Source organism: Lineus longissimus, chromosome 16, assembly GCF_910592395.1.
Source record: "Lineus longissimus chromosome 16, tnLinLong1.2, whole genome shotgun sequence".
In the NCBI taxonomy this organism is placed as follows: Eukaryota; Metazoa; Nemertea; class Pilidiophora; order Heteronemertea; family Lineidae; genus Lineus; species Lineus longissimus.
Genome location: NC_088323.1, coordinates 14,436,509 through 14,451,064, shown reverse-complemented (window position 1 = coordinate 14,451,064; position 14,556 = coordinate 14,436,509). Strand labels below are relative to the sequence as shown.

General features: G+C 41.2%; 1 protein-coding gene across 1 annotated transcript in view; it reads right to left on the bottom strand.

Moving 5' to 3' along the window:
• Positions 1 to 14,556, bottom strand: part of LOC135500177 (ankyrin repeat domain-containing protein 29-like) — a 651,767-nt gene that overhangs the window by 185,729 nt on the left and 451,482 nt on the right. The window contains exons 6-8 of the mRNA XM_064791424.1: positions 13,381 to 13,461; positions 11,804 to 11,917; positions 955 to 1,053 (exon numbers count right to left, since the gene is read on the bottom strand). Coding sequence (XP_064647494.1) covers positions 955 to 1,053; positions 11,804 to 11,917; positions 13,381 to 13,461 — 294 coding nt within the window. The remainder of the gene's footprint in view (positions 1 to 954; positions 1,054 to 11,803; positions 11,918 to 13,380; positions 13,462 to 14,556) is intronic.

Here is a 14,556-nt window from a genome sequence, read left to right as displayed (position 1 = left end):
AACCTCATGTGAATGATCGAAAAACACAAACACGGTGTTTAACTTATTAATGGCCACAATTATCATTATATTCTACTGATCAGGAAATATCTACAATGTTAAACTTTGGATAACAAGTCGTAGCTTGTTACCAAGATTTAATGGACATTATCAATTGTGACCTTATATCTGTAACTGTAGATGATCGCAAGAGATTCAAACTAGTTATCCCATTCAACAATAACATACATCGCTTTATTATCTTACGATTTTAGAGCGCTAAGTTAGGATGAATGGGACGTTTGGTGTGTTACCTTTTTTTGCTATTTTATTTGTCAACCTCTTGGTGACGTTCCAATAGACCATATACGACCTGTGTGTAAAAACTCTTTTGTACTTGAATCTTTTTTCTTATGTTATTGGTCACAAAGTGTGCGAATTGCGGGTTCAAATTTATCGATCGCGAACATTTTGTGGGCGTGACGTCTGTTTATCTTTTTATACCCGTCAGCTTCTGCCACCTAGTGTCAAGTCAGATTCGATCGGCGCGCCATCTAACGTCGGAATATAGAGTATTGTTTTGCACTGCCATATTGGCCGTCACACGAAAAGGAAATAAATTTACGTAAAGGAAATGCATTGGCAGGTGACCATCAAAACGTCACGTCGTGAACTCACGCGAAGGACCTCTAGAAAACGCTACGAAGTCGAAAACACGTAGCGCTAGTAGCGACTTACGAAATCGATTGTAGTTACGAGTGCTTCGTGAATATGACGCAACTCGCTAAGAACCACCTAGTAATACGTAAATGCTTACTAAGCTCTATTAAGAAGGCTTCATGAATACGGTCCCTGAGATGCAGATGATTTCGAGCGATTCAAACTAGTTATCTCATTCAACAATAATATACAGAGCTTTGTTATCCTATGATTTAGAAAGGTAAGTTAAGATGAATGGAATTTTTGGTGTGTTACCTTTTGCTCTTTGTCAACCTCTACGTCGCCTTTCAATAGAGCATCTACGACATCAAGGTGACCGTTTAGGGAGGCGAGCATTAGCGCAGTCAAGCCGTCCTGAAACAAGACAATCATACTGTCGATAACCAAATATCGAAATACAATAAATAGATATACCCTAATATCCCGTGAGAGAGAACATGGTGCTCTTCCTTTACAGTGGTTGCCAAATCCAAGTCAATGCCCCCATTGTTACACCCAGCCCAATTTTGCTAGCTAATTGAACTAGGGAGGCATTATGCAGGGGTGATCCATGCAAGAATGACCACGAGCCCAAGTTATTAAATAAGGACATGTCAGCAATATTCGTTCTCTCTCGCAGGACTTTAGGGTATATAGTTTGATTCCACCTAACAAAATACATGTGAGGTTACAGATTACGAAAGATTATTAACTAACAGTCAGGTGCAATATACAAAATAACCATAAAGAAACAAACAACCAAAAACAAAACAACACATACGCTCACGCATGCACGCCCACACACACAACAGGGAAATGATCAATATAGGTCTACAGTGTGCAGTGCATGCATGTAGTCACTCTGACGAGTGATAGATAGAGTTCAGGAACTGGCCTTTGTCAAAAGTTAGTTGACCCAGCATTCAATTGCCGACTTCAGGAATAAACTACTGATGTCGAAGTCCACCTCCAGCTGTTTCCCGAGCATTGCCTCGGTGAGCTGGCTATCTTCCATGTTCCACAGTGTGGCGCAAAGTTCGACTGGGAACGCGTTGACAACGGTGTCCCAGAATTCATGCCGGTTCTCTAGCAAAATAGCCTGAGCAGCCACAAAACAGGTGTACCGCTTGGTCAGTAAGGTTTGGCTGAATTTCTTTCATTTGATTGCTTGAACAGCAATTATCAGCGTATTCGGCCTAGGAATGTCAGCATATTTGTTTATGTGTGTTGCGTCGGCTAATGCCGCAGTCCAAAGAAAGGACGGAAAGTCGAATGATTTTTCAACATGTAGAATGCGTTGCAAGGAGACATTATCTGCACAATTCTCCAAGAATTTCATATATTCTGTATTGTCAACGGAGCGGTTGACGACTGTTTTCGATAGTGTTACGGCCAAAACTCTACTCTAAGTTTTATTTACAAACATATTCATATGCACCCGGGTCACTGTCTTTAGGTCAAGTTTATCTTTAGAATCAAGGTGAGACACAGGTCGTTGGTCCCATAAGAGTCTGCGTCAAGCATCAAAGAGCATCAGAGCTCGTACCTTGTGTCGATTTCTACTGAGAAAGGGTGATAAAGCTTGTAGTAAATAATGTTAAGTGCCAGGCCATGAAGATTGAATAGGCGGACTGAAGTTCCATTAGGTGATATTTGAAAAACTTCTAGTTTAGTTTTGAGCGCCTTATCGAGTTAAACTGAGGGTTGAAGATTCAGCCATTGTCTTAAAGATGGTCACAAGTATTTGTGAGTAGTCTCGCACAACTAGTTATATGAATGGGTCTGTTAAGCAATAATTTGGCTATGAAGCATTAAGTTTTTCATGAAGTTAACAACACATTCAATGCTATTCTGGAGTTTTCCTTATCTTATGCTTGGTCTTAGTTTGATGACTACAATGTTTTATTGGTGTTTCAAGTTGTATGTGTTGTGCAAGACAAGTGGGCGTATATGTGTCATCTTCCAGCTACAATGGTTGCTTTGTGTGTTGACAGTATTGATAGTGAACTAGGCTTCTATTGTTGTGCATGCGATTGACTTGGGTTTCATTCCCAAGCTTAGTGTAGCAGGCCTGGTGATGCTGGCATATTTGGTTGCCGTGTTTTGCCATTGACAGACCACTGCTGGAAAAAACATGACGTTCACAGCGCCCTCTTTATTTGAGTTGTTGAACTAATTGTAAAAATCTTATTGTATAATGAGTTTTCTATCACTCATGGTTGCTTAAATTTGTATTTTGCAGTCAATCTGAATTAACCTAAATGGGCAGATAATAAGTGAACATTATATGAAAGAATGGTTGTTCAGCATTTTCGAGCTAAGCCCCTGGTCAGCACACATAGGACTTTGGCAGGGAAGAGTTCGGGATCATCAACCGCTACAGCTAAATAATCGGATAGATTATAGCGTCCCAGAGTCTCTTTTATCAGCTGAAGGAAGCCTAATATACATTTGTCACCGTTCATACAACGCTCATATAGTGATGTAAAGTTACATGTATCTTTAAATACCCTCCATGGGAGTGCGGACGAGGAATCCTCCCCATGGCCACTAGTTGGCGCAGGAATAAATAGGCTAGTAGGCGCCTCTTGTCTATAAAGCTATTCGAACCAATCATGACTTGTGTAATCCCAGTTCGTGTATGGCGGGGAAAGCTTTGCATTCTTTTTATGCAGAATCTATGGACTCTTCCAAGTACCATGATTTCGCTGTCCGATAGAATGTCCCAACTTGAAACTCGAAACTCCACTATTAAATCCCAAAGTATCCACTTCTGATTCGGCTTGATCAGAGCCCCGAGTTTTGGCGTTACTCCGAAAACAGTAACCAGGCATTTATCACCATTGTAATCATGCCTCCACTTTCCTCTCCTATTTTGGCCCTGACACCTAAAGCGTCCAGGGCCAGGTTGTTCAATGCCTGGTTAGTTTAGCGACCGCTACTGCCACTGTTTGCAGATTGCGGAGCTATGAAGAACCGAGCTCTGGTTATCAATCAACTCATCTATGACGGGAGATACAACCAGATTGGCAAAACTTTACCCTGTCGGACCGACTGGTGTAGAGGAAACCAGGGGGACATTATAGGGGACATTATATTATTGCCTACCAGTACAACTTTGAGCACTGTCATAGCAAGCTCTCGTTGGCCACAAGATTCGTCCTTTTACTCCAAATTGAAGAGATTGTAGAATATGCCATTGTGCCACGCATGGTGTCAAAAGCTTTAACTGTGTCAAGGAAACAGGAGTAGACTTTTGAGCATGTTTTGTCGGATGGTTTCCTCTAGAACAAAAGCGGTTGAAATGCGTCCGCGCTTCTTTTGGTACGCGGGTGTTAATTGGTGCTGCGGGCTCGGAAACACAATGTTATTATATTTGGTCCAACGTTTGAGTCTGTTAAACATTAGTCTTTCAAGAAGTTTGTATAAGACCGTAAAAAAACAATATCGGCGAAAAATACTCCTTTTTTTCTTATCACGTTTAGATTTAGCGCCTACTTTGATTCGCACCTTTTGCAATTGTATTCTTTAGGCTCTCGTGATTTTTCGTATGTGGAACAATTTTTTTTCACTTTGTCACGAAGCGATAGGCAAGCAAGTTGCACCCTTTATTATGTTTTAGTTAATCGTCCCGGTTTGGTGTTCAATTCAATTATCTTATTGCAGACTGTTAGCCTGATGTCAACGTAACTGTTAATTAGCTTAACGATTATCGTTTGAATTTAGGATTATAATTGCTCATTTTAACATGTAAATTATTTGCTTTTTGTAATTAACACGATTTATAGTAGTTGCATTAGTTCTGTTTCTCTTGATCACTCATGATTTATATTCGGTGCTAAATGTCATATATTTTTTACAGGTTTCAAATAAAAATATTCAACTATGAAACGGCATCAGTTTTCTTCTATACCAAACCCCGGGCACAACAGTTACTACAATATTCTATCATACCAAATCACTACGTTAATATAATGTTATATGAATATCGCACAACCATGACTACGTGCGATATTCATATACATGTAATATCATATTTGTCAGCGGTACTTTGGTCTGAGTCGAGTAGCTACCGTCCAGGGACCCTTTTTCCGGTCTTATACAAACTTCTTGAACCCAAATAATCATAATAACATTGTGTTTCCGAGCCTGCAGCACCAATTAACACTCTTCAATCTTGGAGTAAAAGGAGAGTTATGTAGGTTGCAATTAATAAAGTTACGGTAGTATATATCTCAGCTTCTTGCGTGTATGAGCACAGAGTAGGTGTCGATGATAGACCTAGAGTCTAGAGGAAAAACATCAAGGTCCCACCGGGGATTGAACCCGGGACCTCTCGCTTATAAGGCCATCACTCTACCGACTGAGCTAAAGGGAATTTCCCTCTAGACTGGGCTAGTAGGAATGATGCCACCACTACATACTCCCCCGTTTGGGAAAGTTGTGTCCTCACAACCGGGTTCTTCCGTGATACAAAGGGTTAATTCATTATCCAAAGACACACCAGCATCTAAACAAACTATTAGTACCTTTTTACCACGTTGGGCGCCAAATGTAACAGAGGAAAAACATCAAGGTCCAACCGGGGATTGAACCCGGGACCTCTCGCTTATAAGGCCATCACTCTACCGACTGAGCTAAAGGTAATTTCCCTCTAGCCTGGGCTCGTAGGAATGATGCCATCACTACATACTCCCCCGTTTGGGAAAGTTGTGTCCTCACAACCGGGTTCTTCCGTGATACAAAGGGTTAATTCATTATCCAAAGACACACCAGCATCTAAACAAATTATTAGTACCTTTTTACCACGTTGGGCGCCAAATGTAACAGAGGAAAACATCAAGGTCCAACCGGGGATTGAACCCGGGACCTCTCGCTTATAGGGCCATCACTCTACCGACTGAGCTAAAGGGAAAATCCTCGCTTATAGGGCCATCACTCTACCGACTGAGCTAAAGGGAATCCTTTAGCTCAGTCGGTAGAGTGATGGCCCTATAAGCGAGGATTCCCTTTAGCTCAGTCGGTAGAGTGATGGCCCTATAAGCGAGGATTCCCTTTAGCTCAGTCGGTAGAGTGATGGCCCTATAAGCGAGAGGTCCCGGGGATTCCTTCAGCTCAGTCGGTAGAGTGATGGCCCTATAAGCGAGAGGTCCCGGGGATTCCTTTAGCTCAGTCGGTAGAGTGATGGCCCTATAAGTGAGAGGTCCCGGGTTCAATCCCCGGTTGGACCTTGATGTTTTTCCTCTGTTACATAGAGATCAGATTTCAGAGTTGTCTGTCAGGCAGCTAGGGAACGTATGGTTTCAACATCAAACCACCGTCCGTTCCAAAAGACGCGCGTTGGGACAGAGCTCTCTCGGGTCACGCGTTGACCCAGGCAAATTTCACACAACTGGAACTTGAACAATTATTGTTCGATCAGCTGAACATAGTCAAATCCTCCATTTTAGAGCAAACGCCAGCTTCAAATGCACTGATTTCTATACAGCTATTCAGATATAGTGTCAAAGACAACGTTGATACAAAAACCGATATGTTTCATATTTTTACTTTTCGACAGTTTTGAGAAGTAGTGACGGCACTGATTTGAGAATAACTTTCGAAATGCGTTTTTCTTCACCGGATCATCACATATTGTTGTGATTAGCAGTTAATAAGCAGTTAGGTATGTTGTCGGTGATAAATGGGCCATCTAAAGGTATCATATGGTTCCATTTGTTGTCATCTAGTGGGATATTCATATCTTATAAATTTTGACCAACTGCAACGAGTTTTTTCGCGTTCGAGGTAAAAATTGAAAAAAAGTATGAAAACATGCAAAAGACTCGAGTTTTGTGGTCAAACGCTAGCATGTTTAGAAATCAATTTTTTTAATCAACATTTCTCTAATTCAATGTCTCTGCTATTTTAAAGCCCAGTTTCTTTCCTTTTAAGATTAGAAAACGGTTCATTTTCCCATCGATGAGCTTGTTTTGGCAAGCATTAAAGCGCAAAGTGGCGTGAGGAATACTATCAAATATTGTTGAACACGCCATTTGGTTTGAACCTTACAAACATGATGTGTACATTCTGAGTCTTTTCATAATGTGCCTGCCACAAGTTTGCCATTGATTACAACCCAATTATGGACTTTTTATAACATATTGCAAACCGATCAGTGGGTGCATGCATGCAGCTTAATTTCGGTTTGACTATTGTTTTATTTGGCAATTAGCTGCCTATAAAAATTAACTAACGTGTCTGCATAAATTGTTTGAACGTTCACATCGATATAAGTCCAAAAAATTATATATTGTATGTATTTGTTATCCGAGAAATATTATGTATACTGCATGTGCGGAGTAAAATGGGCTTCATCATGACTTTCAGTTAATTGCCCGAGAGAGCTGTGGGATCAAAGGAAACTTGCCGTGACCTGACTCTTTATTTGAAAGACTCTGGTTTAACCAAGTCTAAAACGACTGTGTAGGGTATCAACGACTGTGTAGGGTATTTACGTAAGCCGTGACCAGCTCCGTGACCAGCTCCGTTGTTTGAAGTAGTCTATTTTATATCTTGTCTTGAAAGAAGGTGACTCTTTTATGTCGGCGGGTAAATCGTTCCACTAATTGAACAAACAGAGGGGATAAATGAGTTTCTTGCCCTATCGGTCCTACAGACAGGCGGATGGACAGCTAAATGACATCGCAAGTTTACATTTACAGCAGCACGGCCAAATGTTTTAATCAGATTCGTCTATCCCGTTTCCGGGATCAGGACCAGGATAGGTATCAGTTCGCGAATATGATCCAACCTGAAACCTGCTATTATATTCAAATGGCCAGCTTGAGGACAAGAAAAAACGCAACCGTCTCCACCTCTCGTGGGACTTCAAGAAACAATCACTACTATAATGGACGTAGAGCTGAAATAGTTTGTCACACATCTCCTCCGTCAGTTCAGATCGGATGACCTCGAAACTTTTCCTGAAAGTCGTGGTGGATATGGAGATGGTCCTCGCCGGGTTAAATGGGTAACCTTTGCAGCGAGCTCGGAGAAATAGCATTTTTTGTTCTTTCTATGTATGGGCATACTCATTAACATAAGGGGCCTTTTCAGCAGGTCTGATTTGCATATGGGGCCATCTATTAAATCAAAAGTGTGGGATTATACAAAAATAAGCCGGGAAAGTATTGGGGCCACTATATGTTTAAAGCATTCATCCATTTCCGCAATTTTCCCCCTTTATTTTGGTCGTTCTCTTTCACCTTACGTTGTTAATCGCTCTTAATTTTTCTAAGTACCGTATGGGAAATAATCACGTGATACACGTCACATAATAACAAAACCGCCTCACCCGTCCCAAGCACTGGGCGCAAAGTAGCGCACAGCTCCCTATATGAATACCCGGGGCAAATATAAAATATAATATAAAATCCCGATTATCATTTCTTTACTGCAATGAAAACAGGCTAACCACTGCAGATTAACAAGTAAGTGAGTGTTCCGGAACGAGTGGAGTCCGTGCGGAGGGTGTCGAAAAAACGGTTTATGCCTGTTTCGCCTATTCCTGTTTCGCCTATTCCTGTTTCGCCTATTCCTGTTCCGCCTATTCCTGTTTCGCCTATTCCTGTTTCGCCTAATTCCTGTTTCGCCTATTCAAATGTATTGCTAACCTCCCCACAGACGTAGGAATATGAACCTTCCCTTACTGACCGACCAAACCCGAGGAGAGCCACATATGTACGCATTGAAACAATACGTCAATGGAGTACACCGAAAAAACCCTAGGCGAACTACTTCTTCCGTCTGGTGCTGCCACCCACTATGCTCGCGGCACTTGTTGTACTAAGTTCGTTACAAGCCATCGCCTCTTCACCATTCGCGAAATAGTTCGTCAAAATAACTCGAGACCACTTTGAAGAGTGGTGTAGTTTGAGTTTTCCGGTCGTTTTGGCCAAAAACGCGTATAGTGTAAGTAATTTGTAGGAAAATCATCCCCCTAAATCATCATGTTCGATTTGTAAACACTTGGGTCGGCGCGGAGTGCTCCATATCACACATCGACCTTTTTACGCATATTAAAACAAGACAACATCACAACCCCCAGACATATCATTTCATTTCACCCAAATTGTCCCGACCCCACAGTAAGCAAACACCCTAAAACAACCCGCGGTTCATAGCAGGTGAATACCAATGATGTGGAGCCGAGGCCTATGCAACCTCCATTTCCAGGGGTCAATGAGCTCCCCACTTCCGGTGGTCCTCTAATTAACCCCTGGAAACCATAAAAAAATAAAAGCTCTGTGAATAGGTACTGACAATTAACATAAATATCGATGACGTCACTGGCTATCACATGTATTTTTTTCATTCGCATATGATGATGAACACTTACAATTTTGAGTTTGCTTCTTGTAATCATATGAACAGATAACCCAAGCCTCCTTATGAATTCATGCATGTGGTCACTCCGACAAGTGACAAGTGCAGGAGCTGGCCCCATGTGAAAAGTTAGTTACCCCAGCATTCAATTACTGACTTTAGGAATAAAATATTGAAGTCGAAGTTCATCTCCAGCTAATTCCCGAACATTACAACAGTGAGTTATACGTGTAGTATCAAAACAACAGCCTCGATTATAGACCACCCTGGATGATTGGATAGAGTCCAGTACAGGCCAATCACGGTGAACTATTAAAAATGGATCAAATAATCATCTTTTAATTGATTAACCAATGCTCGTAGCGGGGAATTATGCCTTTCCTAAATCTGAGTGTTATGATATCCAGTTCAGGTTGTTGGTGAGGCGAATCAAGTGGATTTCCCATCTGATTTGCACAGGAGCCCTTATTCGTATTACCGGTTTTGAATATCTCGATCAAAGGAGTTCTGTTTTGAACGTAAATATTTCATATTTTTCCAAATGTCATTTAACTCCCTGTTCGTGTCTGGCATCTCGATCGCACTGACGTCTGCTTTGTTCAGTTGCTTCAGATCATTACGAATTTTCGAGACACCCAAATGTCCTTGATTACGTTCAAATGCAAGATTGATTTAGTCTCGCCTTAGTGAGTTATACTCGTTACACTTTTTTCTAAGCTGTTCGGTTTTCTTTTCCCTTTATTTCACAGATATCTTTATTCTTTTTGTCTAACTCAGACTCAAGGACGCTGTTCTCGTGTTTTAACCCGTTAAGTTGAGTCTGCAGAATGTCGCTAACGGCGTCAGTTTTTGATATTTTGAGCAGAAGTCACGATAGCATTGTACGTTAGTATTTCGTTACTACATGCAGTTTGTTTGCTCATGTCTTTGCGCTGCTGTAACGCTACCGAACATTGTTAGCTATGAAGCTCATGTAAATCAGCTCCTTGCAAGGAGAGTTTCAATGCGTGGAGGGGGTGGGGAATCAGTCTCGCCTGGCGTGGCTTTGGTCGGAGTGGCAGATTTATCCATTTCTAGTCTTCTGATAGAGTTCGATGACGAAGATGATGACGATGTTTCCTGCAGCAGCAGGTGTGTAGCAGCAACAGGTCGATCTGTGGCATCCGAGGAATTCCGCCACGACGCACGATCAGTTATGTTACCAAGTTCAGCTGGTCGGTGAACAAGCGAATACGCGAGTTGAAGTTTGAGTTCATCATTGGGTAAAGCTAATGGATTTATATGCCGGATTATCACTAAAACATCAGGGTCAATGAGGTTTGTGAAAAATGTTTGCCAGAGTTGCAGGCCTATGATTGTGCGAGAAACATTAAAGGTGTCGTGGACGTGGTATATAATTATCTGGGCACTGGGAACGTTTTTGCTTTTTATCGCCCCCTCCCCCTTCATTTTGCTCCTTCTGTTTTTTTGTCATCTCTTGTTTCTCGATGCCGAATGTCATCCCCCCCCGTATTACTCTATCGTCAACGTGAGATGGGAGATGCACAGAGTCACTCGGGAACCTCTAGGTCTGAGGTGTAAGATGATTTCAAGAGATTTAAAACACATGTAGTTATCTCGTTCAACAATTAAAACATTTGTTCTTGTTTTTTTATCTTATTATTTTAGAAAGCTTAGCTAGGATGAATGGAACTATTGGTGTGTTACCTTCATTTTTTGGCCAACCTCTGCTCCAACGTTCAATAGAGCGATTACGGCATGAAGGTGACAGTTCCTGGAGGCGAACATAAGCGCCACAAGACAGACACACTGTCGACAACCAAATATCGAAATACATCAAAAGGTAAGAGTCTTAGGTGTAGATGATTTCAAGACATTCAAACTTGTTATCTCATTCAACAACAACATACTTTGCTTTTTCATCTAATGATATGAGAAAGCTAACGTTACGAAGAAAGGGACTTTCTGATGTGTTACCTTTTCCTCGTTGTCAACTTCTTCATGTCTGCGCCACCTTTCAATAATTATAATGATAGCATCTACGACATCAAGGTGACCGATTTAGCAGGCGATTTCGGTTTTCTGATAAAAAATGTTTCACGATTTTCAATTTCGCGAAACAAGGTTATTCACGAAATCTTAAAACAAAAACGATCAAGATTTATTTTTTTCTGATATCCAGAAGTTTGGCTAACTGTATGTCGCGTCGGTGTTGATTGGTGAACGAATTTACAGTGATTGAGGTATTACTGGTGGTAGGAAACAAGAATCGGCGATATAGTCTGTACCATAGGTACCAAGCCTGATTCTCTGAAAACTTAATGATCAGCAATTCGCTCACAGGGACAACATATTGCGGTATTTATATATTTTACCACTTGAATTGCATTCATCAGCTTGAAATGAACGATTCTCAATGAATCAAGTATGCAGCACGGAAGGAGCATAGATCGAGTAATGTAGTTGATCATCCAAGAACGAACGTTTCCATGCAGTAAGTTGGTGCGTAGCACGCACATATTACAATAACAAATTTCTGCTCAAACATCGCCTGCTACAGAAATGTTGTAACATTAGACCATTGTCCTAGTTTTCCCCTAAATAGGCATCACAGTTCAGCTCATCCTAGCACCAGTGGTTTTCAGTATACTTCGTCTCTCGACACGAGGTAGGACCGGTATCAAAAACCTGAAGCTCAGGATAATGCGCACTGAGAGACAACAATTAAGGTAGCGGTTACCGACAAGCTACTTCTTACCTTATCCATTATCTCATAGTCTATATAGTCTACATCTGCTCCATCTGATAGCAATTTGAGGACTGATGCAGTATCTCCGTCTCCGGCGGCTTTGACTAGAGATTTACCCCGACTCTGAAAATTAAGTGTGATATATACTTCATAGCGTCCTATTCCCGAAGCTTTCAAAAGAAGAAAAATACATTTAACACGATATATTTGTAATATTGAACCAACAGCAGTTGGGTACTGATATCCAAACATTCCCGAGAGGGCACAGGCACACATGGAACTAATAAGAGCTCAATAGCCCCCAAATCGACTGACAAACACACAGGTTTCTAAAGTTTCTAAAGTTTCTGAAACTTTTCCAATTATCGGCGAACAGGTAGATATTAAAGATTACTGCTGTATGTCATGATGAAATATAATATTCCCACTATGCAAAGCAGTTGGAATTTTGAAAAAGACATTTTGAGATGACTTTGCCAGTCGATTTGGGGGCTATTGAGCTCTTATTTCCGCGTTCCTGTGGAGTGGGTTCAAAAGATGTACAGGGTTCGAACTGGCACGGTCTAGGTCATACTCATGAATGGTGATCCGATGGTCACCGGAACAGACTCCGAGGCGTTTTTTTTTCCATTGGCATATCAGAATTGGTTAGAATGGCAGGCGGATCAAGGGGGGTCGTGAACGTGTTTTTTTAGAATAAGTCAAACATTTCGATCAAAACAATGTACAGACTTTATTTATCATGTTGTATTAACACTTTAATGGATCCCTAATACCACAACGAAGAGCGTATCAGCCACTTGTGATGACAGTCCTTCTCGCTTAACGTTGGGTCCAAAAGTCCCCATTGTGTCTTTGATCAAGTTTAAGTGCCAACCCGCTTGTAATTACGCCATTATAGTTATCAATTGTAATGTCGCAAGATTAGGTCGACATTTGTAAAAGAAAAGACTGATGGTGCATGATTGTAACATTCCCATGTCTTGCTCTCCCTCTAAAATATAGCCTACTAGCCTAATTGCCTGCGTAAGTAGCCACCCCTCCCATTTAATTGTTTACTTCAGACAAAAATGCAAGGTGTCAAATCGTTGGCAACACTTCCGCTTGGAACTATTTCTGCTGGGTCAGGAAATTACATTTTCGGTTTCCAAAATGATATTTTTTTCCGAAGCGGAACCCATATCATTCACTATGTGATGAGCTTGATGCCTTCAATGCTTTTAGTTTCGGCTTTGCCCTCAAAACTCACATCATAGTAATAATGCTTGTAAAATAAACTGTAAACAATTTCCCCCTGAAGGACCACAGCTCCTTAAGAACTGGCACACGGACAGGATTTCACAAAGAAGTTATAAATATCTCAGGACTTGGCAATTGCTACCCCCCCCCCCCCCCCCCACCAAACAATAGGACGCTATTTGTGGTAATTGGGAAACATTATCGTAAGTTCTTGATGGAAGGCGTGGTTTTATGACTTACCCAGTGGGCGTTGCATTACTTTGTTCATTATATATTTATCAAAAGGACGACGAGGACAAAATAAACGAATGGCCGATATAAATATTCGGAAGAAGTGAGGAGTTTACCTGAGAGCATTCTTTCTCATCACTTGCCGTAGTTTTAGGCGCTGCGCCATCTGAAGGCCTACCGACGGGCGTTTTCTGAGACTGTGAGAGATGCAACGAAAAAGAATAAAAGGTTTTTAATTTGGGGGCGAAGTCTTTTTCTCTGTGACCACACCATCATTGTACCATAACCGGTGTGACTGCTGAGCACTTCAAATGTTGCCAGCTTTTGTGTAAGTATTTGTGGTAATTGGGAAACATTATCGTAAGTTCTTGATGGAAGGCGTGGTTTTATGACTTACCCAGTGGGCGTTGCATTACTTTGTTCATTATATATTTATCAAAAGGACGACGAGGACAAAATAAACGAATGGCTGATAAAAATATTACAAACAACTATCATCAATGAATAACCCAAGATATTAAACAAAATCATCAGTTTGTATGATCAATCTTCTGAAGTCACCAACACGACATTTCTCCTGAACGTTTCGATTCGCCAGCCCTGCAGTACATGTAAGCTCATGACGTTGTTTTAGCGCGGTGGATGAAAGTGATTACCCCCCCCCCCCCCCAAGGCGACAGTGTGAACCCAAGGGTACACAGCTTTCTCTCTATGCTACTTGGACGAAAGCAACACCATCGGGCTGTCAAGTGATCAAACCTCGACGCTAGGTGGTTTAAATTTTACAGTGTTGCTAAGGCACAAGCACCACAATGGTTTGATCTTCGTGGTACTCATTCATATCGCCTAAGTCATCAAGATTGTATAATTCTTTCACCTAGAAAGACAGCCTCACAGAACTTGGAGATGACCGATTTGTTTTCGAAATTCCCGATTTTCCGCAGGCAGGGCATGTCGATGCAGCTAATCGAAAAGTTGATGAGACTTACATCCAAAATATTATCTGAGCGCGACCCCAACTCGTGCCAAATAATTATTGACCCTTGCTGGGCAGGAATTTGAACAAAAAAAAAATTTCAGTAAGTCAGGAACGAAGTAAAATTTAGAATATACTAGAAGTTAGTTCATGAAATATTATTTTTATCCGAAGAAAACAAAAGATAAGCCAATAGAGTTTATATTTTCTTCTTAAACAAAACTCCGTCACAATCGGGATTTTATATTGAATATCAGTAAAAAATGGTGCGGGTCAACACCTCTGATAAGGAAAATGAAGTTTTAGAAGAAAGTGG